General features: G+C 43.8%; 1 protein-coding gene across 1 annotated transcript in view; it reads right to left on the minus strand.

The window, feature by feature from the left end:
• The window catches only part of GRIN3A (glutamate ionotropic receptor NMDA type subunit 3A), a 193,596-nt gene that overhangs the window by 17,333 nt on the left and 158,190 nt on the right, over positions 1 to 18,073 (minus strand). Inside the window, exon 6 of the mRNA XM_061632874.1 lies at positions 12,537 to 12,688. Within this exon, the coding sequence (XP_061488858.1) occupies positions 12,537 to 12,688 (152 nt within the window). The remainder of the gene's footprint in view (positions 1 to 12,536; positions 12,689 to 18,073) is intronic.

The following is an 18,073-nucleotide window of genomic DNA, read 5'->3' on the forward strand; positions in this document are numbered from 1 at the left end:
TAATTTGTATAATCCAGAACGACCTAGACTTATTTTTCCTATAATCAATTGTTATCCTGGTAGATCCACTAATTGGTATTTGCACTACCTCACATCAGATGTTGATAAGCTGATGACACAATCCATTGCTAAATTTCTTAATCTAGCCCAGATGTTAAGAAAGCCTTCCCCGTTTTAAAACTTTTTATTAAGAACATATTGGTATTAATATGTACTGTTTTTATACTTCTTGTATTACTGGTTAAATTTTATATCTGTTGGGTCTTTGACCGTAATAATAAGTACATACGTACATACATATTAATATCAGTATTTTAGACACTGATTTTATTTTAAAAAAATCCATTTCTGAAAATAGCCATTGAAAATTACTGCATAAAAATCTAATCTTGCACTGAAGACGATTGGACACGGGTTAGAGCAGCAATAGCTGCCTACCAGGTGGCAACAAAGGCAGCAAAGAAAAATTTCTTTGCTGCCTCTATTGCGTCGGCAGAGTGTTGTCCCAGGAGATTGTTCTATGTGGTCCGAAGCCTGGTCGGTCCAGTTGCTCAGGAACCCATGGAACATTCTAAAATCTCCTGTGATACTTTGCCGATAAAATCGAACGTCTGAAGAGCACGCTTCCGCTCGCCGTGGAGACAGGAAGTGGGCCAGAGTCGGCCAGTTGCATTCCGGTCTGTTGGGATCGGTTTCAGCCTCTTCTCTCTGAGGAAGTGGACAAGGTGCTCGGTACTGTGAAGCCGACCACCTGTCTGGTTGATCCTTGCCCATCATGGCTCATCATGAGCTGTAAAGAGAGACTGGGCGAAGGGATCAAGGCGGTGGTGAACGCATCCTTGCAAGAGGGTGCAATGCCATCAGCCCTCAAGGAAGCGGTAATAAAGCCCATCTTAAAAAAAACGTCCTTGGATCCCCAAGAGTTAAACAACTTTCGCCCAGTCTCTAATTTACCATTTTTGGGCAAGGTGATTGAGAGGGTGGTGACTGCGCAATTACAGACACACTTGGAGGAAACGGATTATTTAGATCCATACCAATCGGGTTTTAGGACTGGTCATGGTACGGAAACAGCCTTGGTCGCTCTGGTAGATGATATGCGGAGGGCATTGGATAGGGGTGATTACACCTTCCTTGTCCTCCTGGACCTCTCAGTGGCTTTCGATACCGTTGACCACGGTATCCTTTTAAACCACCTAGAGGGATTAGGAATAGGAGGCACTGTCTTGCAGTGATTCCATTCCTATCTCTTGGATAGGCAGCAACGGGTGGCATTGGGAGATGAGGTTTCAGACCCTTGGCCTCTTCATTGTGGAGTGCCACAGGGTTCTATCCTCTCTCCCATGCTATTCAACATCTATGTGAAACCGCTGGGAGCAATCATCAGGAGTTTTGGGTTGCAGTGCCATCAGTACGCAGATGACACTCAGCTGTATCTCTCCTTTAAGTCCTCACCGGAGTTGGCTGTGAATACCATGTCCAAGTGCCTAGAATCCGTAAGTGGATGGATGGGAGAGAATAGGCTGAAGCTGAACCCCGACAAGACTGAGGTATTACTTGTGGGAGATAAAAGGAAGTTAGGAATTACTGACCTGATGCTTGATGGGGTAAGTTTACCCCTGAAGGACCAGGTCCGCAGTCTTGGGGTCATACTTGACTCCCAGCTGTCCATGGAGGCTCAGATTACAGCAGTGAGCCGGGCAGCTTGGTATCAATTACATCTGATACGGAGTCTACGTCCCTATCTTCCTGTTCACCTGCTCCCTCAGGTGATACATGCCCTGGTCTCCTCTCGCTTAGACTACTGCAATGCGCTCTACGTGGGGTTACCCTTGAAAACGGTCCGGAAATTACAGCTGGTACAGAACGCGGCGGCACGCTTGATTACACATAGCCGTCACTGGGATCATATCACCCCAGTTTTATTAGATCTTCACTGGCTACCAGTTGTCTACCGGGCCCAATTCAAGGTGTTGGTGTTGACCTTTAAAACCCTATACGGTTTCGGCCCAGTATATCTGAAGGAACGCCTCCAGAATCACCGACTGTGCCGCCTGACGAGATCAGCCTCGCAAGACCTTCTCTCGGTCCCACCGGTGAGAACAGCTAGGCTGGTGCGGACCAGAGAGAGGGCATTCTCTGTTGTGGCCCCCATCCTCTGGAACTCCCTCCCTCTCGATCTCAGACATGCTCCCTCCCTGTCAAGCTATCGCTGAGCCTTGAAGACCTGGCTGTTCAGGCAGGCCTACAAGATTGGGACAGATTAATTTTATGTTATAACTGAATTAACGGATGGTTTTTTAGCTTAAAATTTGATTATGTTGATGTATATGTATTGTTTTTATTCTTGTTGTTCGTCGCCTAGAGTGTCCCTAACCCGGACAGATAGGCGGCTGAAAAATAAAATTTATTATATTATTATTATTATCTGCAGCAATAGTGAATAAGCAAATTAATGGAAAATTTGGTACCAAATTAAAATTGGATGGAATTCTAGCACATCCCTAACTGGGAGGGAGGTAAAAGCAACAAAACAATACCAGGAACAACAACTACATAAGGCCAAAGACTGTTACTAATACCCTGTCTAGTCTGGCCCCAAGACTGAAATGATCAGTTCTTTCGATGGTACAGCCAAGCTTCGCTGAGCTGAAATAACTGAACTGATCCAGCTCCAGAGTATGACAATTTCAAGAACGCTTCCCCCCCCTTTCCTTTCCTTTCCTTTCTATAAACTGCATTTGTGTAACTTAATCTCTTTCACTGGCTGAAGCAAGCTTTATAATGAAAATGCATCAGTGGAGACAGGGTTTCTGATTCCCCTTCATTTTCGGAATTGATAAGTAAAGTATGGCAGCTGTGCTTGATTAATTAAGGAATGAGCTTAATGTTTCCATTTACTTAACAGAGGGGGAAAGGGCCTATTTAGTTTGAATGAGCTAAGGCCAAATCAAAGTGCAAGTGGACAATATCTGGGTAAACCAGACACCTGTGCCTTTTCTTTCCTTACAAGTATTCCACTGTGAAAGCATTCCCTGTAATATGGACCTTTGCAAAATGTTTATACATTTTGGATTATCTCTTCTCTTTTCCGATCACATCTGGAACAAAAGAAAACAGTGTGGTGTTTTTGTTGTATTAGATTTGCAGTAGAAAACAGACAGGTGATAGTTGATAGTACTGGTTTCAACTACAGGTGTTAAGTTCTTATTTAATATAAGGTAGGTTTGCTCACTTTTGCAGCCAAGGCAGCAGGATTTAACCCCATTCACCAGCCCTGCTCACCAGAGAGGGATTAAAGTCCTGTCCAGGCGTGCCGGAGAGCTCCTTACAGATCTCTCTCTTGCACATCTAAACTCAGTGCTAAGCAGGATCCCCGCCCATCAGCTGATGTAAAGAGAAAGTGATCCAAGAGAGTGATCCAAGCAAGGGCATGTTTGAAGCATGGGGCAGACTATGCAAGTGCAAGGGATTTTGATGGGTGAGCAGGGCAACCCACCTGTCAATCATGTGATGTCACAGTGCTGTCATGTGATTCATAGGCATATTGCCCCTCCCACTTGTCAAGGTTGGCCCATGGGCTAGGGCCATATAAAGATCTGGGTCCCCAGAGCCAAAAGATTCCCTAACTCTCTTGTAATCCAAGGTTTTTCAGTGTAGTTTTATAATGATATTGTAAACTTATTGCATTACTCTTTCGCTAGTGGATTATCGATGGAAATGACTTTGATCATGCTAAAGCATCTTAGCACACACACACCCTTGCCACCTTCCTCATCTTTAACCTTGGGCAGGAATTAACAGATTCTCCCATTTGTACCACATACTTTGTGCAAATGAATCAGGATGAATGCTCAATAAACAAACCATCTGGCAACAACTCCAGGGTGGCCTGAGGCATCCAAATTTTCTTAAACACACCTTGGCTTGTGCTTCTCCCAGATGATGCTGATTTCCTATCAGAACTTAAAACAATCAAGCAACTGACACTGACACATGATCAGAAGCAGACAAACAATAAGTTTGGGCTCCTGCCAGGAGGAAGGGCGGGATATAAATCAAATAATAAATAAATAATAATAAATAAATTGGGGGACACAGCTAATACCGTGGAAGACAGAAAGAAAATTCAAAGGGACCTTGATAGGTTGGAGCATTAGGCTGAAAACAACAGAATGAAATTCAACAGGGATAAATGCAAAGTTCTACACTTAGGAAAAAGAAACCAAATGCACAGTTATAAGATGGGGGATACTTGGCTCAGCAGTACGACATGTGAGAAGGATCTTGGAATTGTCGTTGATCACAAGCTGAATATGAGCCAACAGTGTGATGTGGCTGCAAAAAAGGCAAATGCTATATTAGGCTGCATTAAGAGAAGCACAGTTTCCAAATCGTGTGAAGTATTAGTTCCCCTCTATTCAGCATTGGTTAGGCCTCATCTTGGGTACTGTGTCCAGTTCTGGTCTCTGCACTTCAAGAAGGATGCAGACAAACTGGAACAGGTTCAGAGGAGGGCAACAAGGATGATCAGGGGACTAGAAACCATGCCCTATGAGGAGAGACTGAAAGAACTGGGTATGTTTAGCCTGGAGAAGAGAAGACTGAGGGGAGATATGATAGCACTCTTCAAGTACATGAAAGGTTGTCACACAGAGGAGAGCCGGGATCTCTTCTCGATTGTCCCAGAGTGCAGGACACAGAATAATGGGCTCAAGTTGTCGGAAGCCAGATTTCGACTGAACATCAGGAAAAACTTCCTAACTGTTAGAGCCATACGACAATGGAACCAATTACCTAGAGAGGTAGTGAGCTCTCCGACACTGGAGGCATTCAAGAGGCAGCTGGACATCCATCTGTCGGTAATGCTTTGATTTGGATTCCTGCATTGCGCAGGGGGTTGGACTTGATGGCCTTGTAGGCCCCTTCCCCTCTACTATTCTATGATTCTATGAAATAAGTAAGCCAAAAGAAAACAGCACCTTTTCGTCCCATAGCCAGCTTATTTTTATTTTATGTTTTTAAAAAGCCTTGGAAAGAAGAATCTAGAAATCAATTTGCAGAATATTTAATCTGGGAATAAAGTGCTCATGTATGGTGTGCCTAAAAATGGGTGTGAAGCTACAGAGGAAGCAACAAAAACATGTAGGTGGATATTTCACCCTTTAAAAGGGTCATCGCAATCAATATTTCACTTACAAATATGAGCGAGGTTGTGCCACTACTCTTTGCTGACATGATACCGGGGTGGGGGGAGGCAAACTCTATGAAACCTTGCACTGGTTATTACTAGTATCCACGTTCCCACTGTAGAAAGTACACAGTGAAGAACATCCTCTTCATCTTCCTCTCAGCCCAGTGAGATTGCAGTGAAATTGCAGCACAAATTCACAGAATAGGCAGAGGGGATTGTTATGAGGTTTAGGATGTAATCCTGAGCCCACTTACCTGGGAGTATGCCTCAGTGAAATCAGTGGAGCTTTTTTCTGAGTAGACATATACAGGATTGTGCTGTTAGCTTTCATATGAGGGGCTTGAGCCTCTTGTGCCTCTTCACATGAATGTCTGATAGGTGTTAAAGCAGGAGAGAAAGGGGAAGAGAGGCATTTGTCATGCAAATGAGCATTCTGGCCAATGCTGAATTTTAACGTTTGCATTACTCACTGAATGACCATATGCTGCTTTAACAGTGCAATCCTGTACATGACTACTTAGAAATAAGCCCCACTAAGTTCAATGGGACTTACTCATTCACAAGTGGGTATAGGAGCATCTTATGTGAAAATGCCCTTCTTTTAATTGATAATGAATTGTTATTCTTTACCTGTAGCTCAGGGTTTCCAAAACATCTTTCATTGCTCCCCTGAGGAGCTTATAAAGCTGTCATTGACCCCAACCCACATTCTTTGGAATATGAATGAAATAAAGTCAAGAAATATCAATATAAAGTCAACGTACATTAATCATCAATCACCATTACTAGGAATCATGGCATGTAAAAAATAAGGAAGCAAAGCAATAACACAGCATGGTCTGAGAATACGGTTGCATTGCGGAATCACCTTATTAAATGCAGAGGTTCCTCACTGGCAAGGGACTGGAGGTATACCCATGCTTTTTATTTCTGAGGCTCAAAGTTACGAATTAAATTTTTCGCACCATGCCATATAAACTTCTTTTTCACCCCTAGGACCTTTGTTAACCCCCTTTTGATCCCTAGGTCTTTATTCACCCCCTCCAGAGCCCCATTGATCTAATATCTAATATCTATTTATTGATCTAATAAATAAAAAAATTGATCCTAGGCAGTCAATATCGACCTCTTCAGGAAACCCTGCTGTAGCTTGTAGAGTACTATTCCATGTAGAAACTACTGTCCAAGGTGTTATAGGATTGGAGGTTAGTCAAGATGTCATCTTTGGGATCCTATCCAAACCTGTATGATGGGATTTTGTAGAAAAAGAGACTAACGTTAATGGCTCTAAGCCAAGTCTTTTAAGCATCTCTTTGCATGAAAAGAGAGTACAGGTGATTGGTTACCACAGAAAGTACTAGTTGGCGATGCTTCCAGAAGATGGATGAAAGCCTCCCCCCATCATCCTTTGCTGGCTAGAGGTGATATAATTGATCAGTTTAAGAGAACAATAAACCTGGGGCTAATCTTGTCTTGAACTGGGCTGGGAAGAGCCTCAGAGCTTGACTTGGGGCTCATCCAGACGACTGTATAATGTGCGATATGATCGCTTTGTGTATTCATTAATTTTTGGTGATCCATATGACATCATCCATTTTTGTGCATTTTTGTGCGGTTAAATCCGCTTTTGCAGTACCGCAAAAAATGCATTATGCTTTTTAAAATCGGGAATCATCTGCTGTACCTTAAGGAGCTCGGATGCAATACCACGGACTTTAGAGCTGTGGGTAGTCCATGGGCATTTCCCCATACCCCTTCCCTCATTCCCAGCCAATAATGTATTTCCACTTTTGCGCATGTGCGCGAATGTCCGGGGAAAGCCCGGGAAAACTGAACCAATCAGAGCGATGGTGTTGTGTTGGGGGGACTCTGCAACTTCTACTGCGCAGCTACAGCTGTTTATTTTTAGCCAGCCTGCGAACTGGGTGGCTGCTCCGGGTGAGATCTGCAATTGTGGTTGTTTGTAAAGTCCCCCTTTTCCTGGCACCAAGCCTGTGTGTAGAGATCTCAAATATAAGTGATGATTATCAGATCTGCAGAAGGATTTTTTTTAAAGACAGGGTTATCTTCAGCTATAACAGTGCATTATCTCCCCTACTATAAACCTAACATTCTTTAGTTATCTTCTCAATTTTCTTTAATTCTTTCCTTCGAGGGCAACTGATGCAGAGGCTGATGGACATAAGCTTGCATGTTTTCTAGCGAAGCTTCAATTAGTGAATGAATTTTAACTTCTACAGTGTATCCCAAAGGGGAGGACTCAAAGCTCAGTGGTAGAGCACATGTTTTGGCCAGAACTGCCTGTTTTAAAAGGCTCTTTAGTAGCAGGCCTGGGGAAAACCTGTGGCTGAAACAGTGGCAAGCTGCTGCCAGCAGATAACCCAGAGCTAGATGGATCGATGCCCTGACTCAGTAGGAAGCATCTTTTGTTCAAACTCTCCAGTTACATTTTTATGAATTAATATTGTCATGAGATTGAAGGTTGAGATGGATGATTTCTCTGGACCCCCTTCAAGCCTGTCACCTTGAATCTGGAAGTAGCATCTGCAGCGGAAGAAACCCACTCCAGTCTAGTTTCCTTTGTTAAGCTAGTCTGTGAGCTAATGGGTTTATCAAGTTAAGAATATAGCACAGAGAGATCCTATTGCTATTGGAACTTTTTTTGGAGAGAGGCCCTCTTCCCCATCCCCCCATCCTGGAGCCAAAGAGATGCTTGTGTATTTAGTCTAGTCTGGGAGAAGCTAGAAACTAGGAAGATATACAGACAGGCCTACTCTCTGCCCCATGATTTGGGGTGCCTCCCTGCAAACCTGATGGAAAAACAAGATCTGATGGACTGTTAATGCTGTGAACCCCTCCATCTTATGCTCAGGCTGTGAATATGTGTAAATAAACCATATATCATGTAGACACCACACCACTGGCCTTCACCAAGGAAACCAAACCCTGAGTAAGTGTTGGAACCTCTGGAAGTCTCGCACTACTTAGAGACTGGGGTGGCGTGCAACAATTTATTTATTTATTTATTTATTGTATTTGTATGCCGCCCCATAGCCAAAGCTCTCTGGGCGGTTTACAGTAACTAAAAACATTAAAAACAAATATACAAATTTAAAACACATCTTTTAAAAACAATTTAAAACACAATTTAAATTTTTTAAAACAATTAAAAACATATGCTAAAATGCCTGGGAGAAGAGGAAAGTCTTGACCTGGTGCCGAAAAGATAACCGTGATGGCGCCAGGCGCGCCTCATCAGGGAGATAATTCCATAATTTGGGGGCCACCACTGAGAAGGCCCTCTCCCTTGTTGTCACCATCCGAGTTTCCCTTGGAGTAGGCACCCGGAGGAGGGCCTTAGATGTTGAGCGTAGTGTATGGGTGGGTTCGCATCAGGAGAGGCGTTCCATCAGGTATTGTGCTCCCAAGCCGTGTAAAGCTTTATAGGTTAAAACCAGCACCTTGAATCAAGCTCGGAAACATACAGGCAGCCAATGCAAGCGGGCCAGAATTGGTTTTATATGTTTGGACCGTCTGGTCCCTGTTACCAATCTGGATGCTGCATTTTGCACAAGCTGCAGTTGCCGAACCATCTTCAAAGGCAGCCCCACGTAGAGTGCATTGCAGTAATTTAATTTGGAGGTTACCAGAGCATGGACAACTGAAGCAGGTTATCCCTGTCCAGATAGGGGCGTAGCTGGGCCACCAGCTGAAGTTGGTAGAAGGCACTCCGTCCCGCCGAGGCTACCTGAGCCTCAAGTGACAGAGATGGTTCTAGGGGAACCCCTAAGCTACGAACCTGCTCCTTCAGGGGGAGTGCAACTCCATCCAGGACAGGTTGAAGTTCCACCATCCAGTCAGAAGAACCACCCACTAGCAGCATCTCAGTCTTGTCTGGATTGAGCCTCAGTTTATTAGCCCTCATCCAGTCCATTGTCGCAGCCAGGCACCGGTTTCTTTGTATATTTCTTTGTAGTTTATAAACAGAAGAAAAAATCTTGCTAATTCAGTGGATTCTCTTTTGGCTGCCCACGAGGAAGGACAAGGCGCTTTACAAAGTTTTACCTTTCCAGATTCCATCAGAAATAGCTTAAATAGTTTTGTATTTGGGCTGCATGTGACACCAATGGGCACTTTTCCAATTGCAGGACTCAGGGGGAAGGCAATCTTTTGGGGGAATCATGGCTGGGTAAGGAAGGGTCAAACCTCCCTTTGCCCGAGTGTTGCAATGAAAATTGATATCAAGTTTTTAAAAAAACCCTGAAGTAGTTGTTAACAAAACATTTGGCATCACATGTACTTTGACCGTCTATGGCAGGGGGAGCTAGCCTGTGGCCCTCCAGATGTTGTTGCATTATAACTCCTTTCATCCTGGGGCTCAGGGGAGTTGTAATCCACCAACTACTGGAGAGCCACCCCTACACTACAGACCAAAAGAACATAAATTTGCCATTATGTGAACGCTCACATTCTCAGGAATCTGAATCAGAGACCACAGTTCATGCAGTTATCATACAAAGGCTTGCATGACATGGTTCTTAAACAAACAATACTTGCAATCCTGTATTTAAATATAGGAACACAAGGATTATTTTTCAGTCTTCCTAATAGGAATTTTGTGTAATGCCTCAAAGGCTCAACTAGATGTCTCTCTTCCAGTATTGATTAAGTTTGGCTCTCAAGTGTCATCACATATTTGCTCCACTGGTTTAGCTCAATTCAATAGCAGGCGTCTAAACAAACGTCATTACACATTTTCATTCCAGAAGTTGCCAAAAAGTGTTTTTTTTTTTAAACCAACTTTCCAGGCTCTCTCTTTCTAGTCTAGAACAAGAATAAAGTTACATCCCAATTGCACTTTACAGGCCAGCTTTTACCTGGCGAAGGTGGGTTTCCCCTGTAACTATGCTTATGGGAATTGACAATAATTGCCTGTTGTCCCTTCTATCAAAATTTCATCCGAAAGGAAAATGTTCCAATATATGTATACTAAAAGGTCACAGATTATAGAGTTTGCTGGGCACAGGTGTGCTGCATTAAAAGCTGGCATTTCCCCAAGAATACTGTACTTTGGATGATGCTGTTGTTGCTGGAGAACCAGGAGTGTATCTGGCTTTCAGGAAACATTTTGAAAGCAGTAGGTTGCCACCACTCACCTGCTCTGCTTAAAACCTACTAATTTTGATGGGATTTTGTCTGTTTACCTTTCTACGAAATCTACACGATCCAGGGTTGGGGAACTTGCGACCCTCCAGATATTGTTCCCATCAGCCCCAGCCAGCATAGCCAATAGTCAGGGATGATGGAATTTGGAATCTAACAACTTCTGGAGGGTCACAGGTCTCCCATCTCTGCCATATACAATCCACTTTTGCAGGTTCACATCTGGCATATCTATCAGCCTAAGAGTTGCATCCTAAAGTCCCCTCCCATTAAGGTGCTATTCATCAAAAAGGAGCAGTATTTGCTCTTATTGTTCTGTTCTCACAGCATATCTCCATAATCCTAACATTGTAAAACGCTAGGTCTGTTTGCATTAGAGGAGGGCGTCGGAGAGTTTACCAGCATTTTTCATTGCTTCTCTTTCACTCCACTGTCTTTTGTGTCAACAATACCAGTTACAGAGATTTGCCCTCCTTTTCACTAGGCTGAAGTGCAATTATCCAGAGTGCATTCATTTTAGCATATGCCTATGCATTACGCTATATTTTACCATGATATCTAGTATGCTGTACAACTACTTAGGCCTGTAACTCACAGCATCTCCAGGTAGGGCTGGAAAAGACTCCTTCCAGAAACCGTAGAGAGCCACTGCCAGTCAGTGTTGACGATACTGAGCTAGATGAACCAATGGTCTGACTCTGTACAAGGCAGCTTCCTATGTTCCTGTTTAACTAGAAGTGATATTACATGGAACCCGGTTAGCCTTGCCATGGCTTGATGATTATCAGCTTGTGGTAATGTGGTGGCAGGCTTTTTTACCAGTAACATTGGTTTTATGGAATGTGCTATCAGCTGAAATATAAGAGGCCCCATCTGTATTGGCATTGCCCTGGCTTTTAAAGATGCACCTATTTAGTCAAGCTTTCATATAATTTCTCATCCTGAATATCTCGTTTTTAATTGCTGTATTGTCTTACTGGTACTGTTGTATTGTGTATTTCAGTTATTGATGCTTAAATTTTAATGGTTTTATGGTTTTAAACCATGTGGTTGCTTTTTCTGTACACATACCCACAGCAGCATGGGATCACAGCCACAAAGAAGCGACACCAGGCCTCTGTGGTTTCATGTAAAAAGGAATCAGTAGAGTAAATCTTCAACACTTGGCCGAACTGGCTTACTAAGTCATTTTGGGCACACTGCAGCCGATGGTTTGATCTACTCAGCCTGCTGTGGCTTCCAAAATGGTCCACGTGTCAATTAAACAAACATTGCACAGCATTGTACAATGCTGCTCAGAGGCTCATAGTATTATTTTTGTGTCCACCATTTCTATTTGGCTTTGTTATCCAGACATCCAAAATAATATTAAGGACTGGGGCCCACCCGTGTGTACAGCTACATCTGTCTCTTCACTCTGTTTTGCTGCCCTCAATAGCTTTTAGCAGACCCTGTAATTTATCTTTTTCTCAAGAAACATGGCACATTGTTTGCTTTTGACTCTGAGCAGTGAGACAGAGCATGGCTCGTTGCTGGAAGTATGTAGAGGGGGGCAGCACTGAATCTTGGTACAGCAAGGTTTGGCACGTAGCAATATTGGAAAAGCTGACTCAGAGGATCCGATCGCTTAAGGGGCAAATTCAACAGGACATATTTTACGCTACATGGTTTACTTTTATTACATTTTCAACGGAACAAGAGGAGTTCAGAAAAATTCATTTGCAGTATGCATTTTTATAGAACGGGCAACTGACATGTATTGTTGCTGTGGAGGATGCATTGACAGATTAATAGAGCATCTGTAACAAAAGGCCCTTGACTCAATGGAACGACCAGAAAAAATATATAATTGTTATTGTTCTTGGGTTCCCCTCTCTGTTTTGCTTGATATTATACAGGATTTCTGGCCCCTCAGCTGTTGGGGCGCTACTAATGTCTAACTAAAATAAACATCCAATTTCAAAAACAGAAAGGAATACACAAGATCACACTGCTGCTGTCTTTATATTCTATTCTCACACTCTTCACAACAGTGATCTTTATATTCAAGGTAATCATCTTTTATTTTTTCCTTACTACATGCCATGTACTTCTGGGTGTGCTGTGTGTGTAAGCAACTATCTGCACTCAGAGAAACATGACGACGCTGTCAGATGGGTAACTGTGGAATGTCTCTTACCTCAGTCACAGCAAAGCTTCTTTTCCCACACGGTACGACCTTGTACCATTTGTCATGCAACACATCCATGAAGCCGTGGGACTTATACTGGCTTATCAGTTCAGAAATATTTGAGGTTAGTGGAGAGTTTGGAGGAAGGCCAATGCCATACCCTAGGGAAAGATAAAAAGTCAGAGCAATTAGAGAAGTGCAAGGCTGGAAGGCGGCTCATGAGGTCACTCTTGGTCATCGTTTTGCAGTTATGACTAATAATATCAAACTCAGGGGTGGTGCAGCTGTGGTCCTCCAGATGTTGCTGGACTCCAGCTCCCATCAGCTCCAGCCAGCATGCCCAATAATCAGGGAGGATGGAAGCTCTCATCCAGAGGGCCCTGATTTAAATCTAAGCCTCTCTCAATACCTGATCCTTTGACACACTGATCGTTAGACTCCCATTCCGTGTTTAAATGTTCCTCCTTTTCTGGGAGGAAGAGATTTAAGTGAGCCATTCTTGTCTCCTCCTCCTCCTCCTGGAAAGTTTATCTATTTATTTATTTATTGCATTTGTATACTGCCCCATAGCCGAAGCTTTTCTGCTGCTGGGGCTACTATTGGCAGATGTACAGTTTGTGCCTGGGAAAAGAACAGAAGCAGCAGCAGCCATGAGTAAGCACCTCAATCAGAGTTGCTTCCTCACAAGCATCGCTCAATGGGCTACTGCAGGAGTAGCCAACTTCTGTATTCTCAGGCACCAAGCTAATCTCCAGAGACTGGTCCAGAAGCCAGAAGTATCCAACCCGACATCTCACCTAGCATCAGCTAGATATACTGATTTCCCAGTTACACAGCACAAGTGCTCAGATGGTATAAGACAGCCTCTCCCAACCTTGCGTCTTCCAGATGTTTTGGACTACAATTCTCATCCACCCCAGCCAGCATGGCCAAATGGTCAGGGATGATAGGAGGTGGAGTCCAAACCGTCTACAAAGTCTCAGGTTGGGGAAGGGTGGTATAAGATCACACATTGTTGGCATGTGTGTATGGAATGAAGAGAAGTCTTCAGGTAGTAGTGTAGTGGCAAGTTCAGAAGTGCATTGTCCCTTCATGATAGTCACAGCCATACACACCCTTTTTGTTCTTGGGTTGAGAATGAGATCCTTGCTAATGCCTTCTCCCACAACAACAGACATCTCTAGGAGCTAATCAGCATGAAAGGGGAAAAAGTTAGCTACTGAAGAGAGTCTTCTCAGTGGCTGACTCATCCCCTTTCATTTTTATCTGCTCCAGTCAGCAGGAAAGCACATGGAAGCATGTTATACCACCCTGTACCACCACGGAGGAAAGGTTAAAAGAAACATCTTAACAAATTTATGCATATGTACATACTCAAGTTCCCTAGAATATTTTATCGTGCTTAGGACACCACTTTGTGAAATGTGAGGCATCAAGAAAAAACAATTTCTTTCTGGCTCTCTCTTTGTCCTCCACCCCCAGCTCTAAACACTCTATAATACTGTAGTGAGGAATAAATCACTTGAAGATGATCTGTCTACATCATCTAGTAGCATACAGGTTTCTTTTTCAAACAAATTTGGTTGGTTTATTTTGTTATTCCTTGTCAACCAACCAAAGCTAAGGAGCTCTCCACAAGCCACAGAAATAAATGATAGCTGTTGGCAAGACTGAACACAAATGAGGACACCCCTTTGGTCAAATAAGTAGTAATGAAATAATTCAAATGGGGACCTCACAGAGCTACAATCTTCAAGCTAGTTCCACCACAGCAGTCTTATTTTCCTCAATAGTACTACTCCAGAGTAAGTGTTGTGATTTGCAGCACCTGTTTACACCCACACACCATCTGGATTCCTTTATTTTTTTCTGTGTATAAACATCCGTTCATTTGTTTCTTTGTCTACTGACATGTTTGATATAGACTAGGAAAATGCTATCACTGTTTTTTTTTTTTTTAAAGTATTTTGATTGAACTTTTTGGCAAATAAAATTTGTACTTATACAGGGATTATAATAAGCAAAATAATACATCACTGTATCAAGAGCAAAGATTAGTATAAATGAATCCAGGCACTGAACACCTGTATTATTATATCATACTGATATAATCCTAATAACAACCCCTTACCCAGAACGTCTATCTCCTAACCTCCCTCCACTCCACCGCAATGGTGTGTGAACCAGCAAAGGTATAATATGGAAAAAATAATCTTCAAAAAAGAAAAACAGATATGAAATAAAATAAGGATCTGGGCCTGATGTTGGGGGTATTGCTCCCCTGGAAGAAAAATCATTATACGTCTAGCGTTCCGGATGGCAGCATAATGGGTCAGTGGGGCCCAGCCACGATCTACCTGACTAACGTAAACTTTATAAATGGGCACCAAGAGTCAACAATCTTTCTTTGAGGATCCCCTCATTAACTTCAATGTAGAGGTAAACTTTTCCAGGAAAGCTATGTATCATACCGTTGCGCGCCACCCCAATCTCCGAGCAGTGAGAGATCTCTAGGGGTCCCTGTGCTTGCCCAGGGCTTGGTTTCCCTGGAAAGAAGGTCAGTGGGGTCTGTGGGGTCTTTATGAAATATGGTTTGTTTGTTTATTTACACACATTCCAGCCTGAGCTTAAGATGGAGGGGTTCAAAGCATCAGCAGTCCAATAGACCTTGCTTTTCCATCAGGCTTACAGGAGGCATTCTAAAGCCACAGTGAAGGGAGCCAGCCTCTCAGCATGTCTCCAGTTCCCAGTCTTTCCTCAGACTCAACTCAAAACACAAGCCTCTCTTAGGCCCCAGGAGAGCGGGGCTCTCCTGAAGAGTTTTAATAAGAATAGGATCTCCCTGGTCCATTCACCAATTGCTGGGCACTTGGCAGACCCATTAGCCCATCTGGTCACTCTATTAGATTAACAAAAGAGACTCATCTGACCAGCGGAGCAAGTTTCTCAACTCCAGGCGCAGGGTTCCAAATCAGAGGCTGGAAGGGGACTCATTGAAATCATCTATCTCAACCCCCAGACCCACAACACTACCCCCTTCACTGACAAAGGTCTGTCTCAGAACTGCAAACAAAGAACAGAATAACAGCTTTTCCTGTAAAGAAATTACAGGTTAATAAAGACATTGAAAAACATACATCATCAAAAGCATAGTCATCATAGCACAGTTGCATTTCCACACAACACAAGTACAAAAATTGTCCACTCTTTTATGCCAAGTTTTCAGTTAAATGCTCTCTTTAGGCTTCCTCTTCTTTCTTGGAGCCCCCAGTCACAGTTCTATATCCAAACCACTTACCCAGTCCTCATACTGGCCAGTGCCCAAGATAGTGAGTTCCCAACATGTTTAGCCAGATTACAGCCTCAGTACTGGAGCTCCTTTGTTCTGCCTTGTGCCACTATAGCTCAGCAGCACTCAACCACACACGCATTTCCCCCTTGCCCCCGCAAAGAGTTGCACACACACATAATCTAACAGGCACAGTATAGCAATGCAAAAACCTGTCAGCATAATTCCTAAAAAACCATTAAACAGCTCATATACCCACAAGCATGCAAAAAGCACAAATCAAAAACATTTCAAATGGCAATACTAAAACCATCAGGAAGAATTCCTACCGCAAATCAATGCACAGTCCCATAAGCACAATCCCCACCCCCAAACCATGCAGTTGCCCACATGGCTTTGTCTTGGGGCTTCATGAAAGTCCCAGTCCAAGCTAATCCGTGCTGCTGCCTGCAGAGTCTTAGGATACATCTCCAGGGACACATCTGTTTTCTCATCAGCACACAGTAGACTGTAGCCGTCTTCCTCCCACTCTCTGCCCTGGAAAAAGTCTTTAAGCCAGTCCACTTCATCTCCTGCCCCAAACTCCAAATCAAAGTCCTGCCACAAGTCTTTGTCTGGGGGCATCTTCTTCAGGACTAGCTGGCCTAGCCCACCCAGGTTGGTAGAAAGACATCTTCTGTGTTCTCCCTCACCATCTCCAGTGTGAATCATGGGCCCAAACAGAGGCAGGTATCCCTCCCAGTCTCTCTTGCCCTCCAAACTCACAGGGTGTTGTGTGCCTCCCATTTGGAGCTTGCTCAGGGACTACACCCATCATAGGAGCTGCATCCTACTCTATGAGACCATTATGGGGCACCCAAGGGACAAAGTCACTTGAGGATTTTATCTCCTCCATCTCTCCTGGTGCTAGGAGCTCCTCTTGTACTTGCATTCCCACCTCAGGCTTCTCTTGCTGCACTTTTTCTTGCACAGCCATTTATTCAGGCACTGGCAGCTCCTCTCGCACACATGCCTCCAACTTTTCCCCCTGCACTTTCTCTTCCACAGCAGGCACACACGGGGTGAAGAAATCTATCAACAGTTGCTCTTTTCCAGCTTGTAGTTCACCTGGCTCCAAGGCCTTTTCTTCCTCCTGCATTACTTCTTCAACAGCAGGCACATATGGAGCAGATAAATCTATCAGCAGCATCTCTTCTCCACCCTGTATTCCATTTTCTTCCAAGGCATCTTCCTCTTCATTTGCCAGCCTGTCCTTTACTTCCAGCTTTCTGGTGTCTTTTCCCCAGCAGGTTCCTGGACAATCAAGGCTGCTTCCTCCTCCGCTACTGACTGCAACTCCTCACAGTCCAAGCCCTCCAGCTGCCCATCAACTTTCTGGATTTCTTTAGCCAACCCAGTCTGCAGCTGGACTCCCAGATCACTCCCAACCCCTTGTAGTGGCTGATCAAGCAGGGCTCTCACCTCCTCACATAGGATCTCCTTTTTCTCTCCAAAAGTGCTTTCAAATATCTCCCCCATTCAGTGCCAGTGCTCCTGGCACTCTTATTGCCTTTGCTGATGGTCCTCCTGGGGATCTTTCTCAGTCCGTTCTGCTTGCTGCTGGAGCATCAATTCCATCTGTTCCAGGAAGGTTGCTGTTTTCCCCTCCATTTTGACTCAGGCACACCTTTCTCCTAATGATTCTTCTAGGTAACTCAATCCCACTGCTCCCACCAGCATTGCACGCCACCACAATCTCTGAGTGGTGAGAGATCTCCAGGGGTCCCTGCACTTGCCCAGGGCTTGGTTTCTTTGGAAAGAAGGTCAGTGGAGTCTGTGGTGTCTTTATGAAATATGGTTTATTTATTTACACACATTCCACCCTGATTTTAAGATGGAGGAGCTCAAAGCATCAGCAGTCCAATAGATCTTCCTTTGCCATCAGGCTTACAGGAGGCACCCTAAAGCCATGGTGCAGGGAGCCAGCCTCTCTGCCTGCCTCCAGTTCCCAGCCTTTCCTCTGACTCAACTCAGAACACAATCCTCTCTCTCTCTCTTAATAAGAGGAAGTGGGTACTATCTCTTTATTCCATAGTTGCTTTCAGTCTCCCCCATCAAGCTGAATTGACCGGTCTCTCTCCCATTGGTATTTAAGTCCTGTTAGATGTTCCACCTCCAAATCCAAAAGCATAACATATAACCTCAAGTTGATTCCTCTTTCTCCATCATGGACTGCTATAATTATATTTTCAAAAACGGATAAATTCAACACTGCTTG

This window comes from Rhineura floridana, chromosome 1, assembly GCF_030035675.1.
Source record: "Rhineura floridana isolate rRhiFlo1 chromosome 1, rRhiFlo1.hap2, whole genome shotgun sequence".
NCBI classification, from domain to species: domain Eukaryota; kingdom Metazoa; phylum Chordata; class Lepidosauria; order Squamata; family Rhineuridae; genus Rhineura; species Rhineura floridana.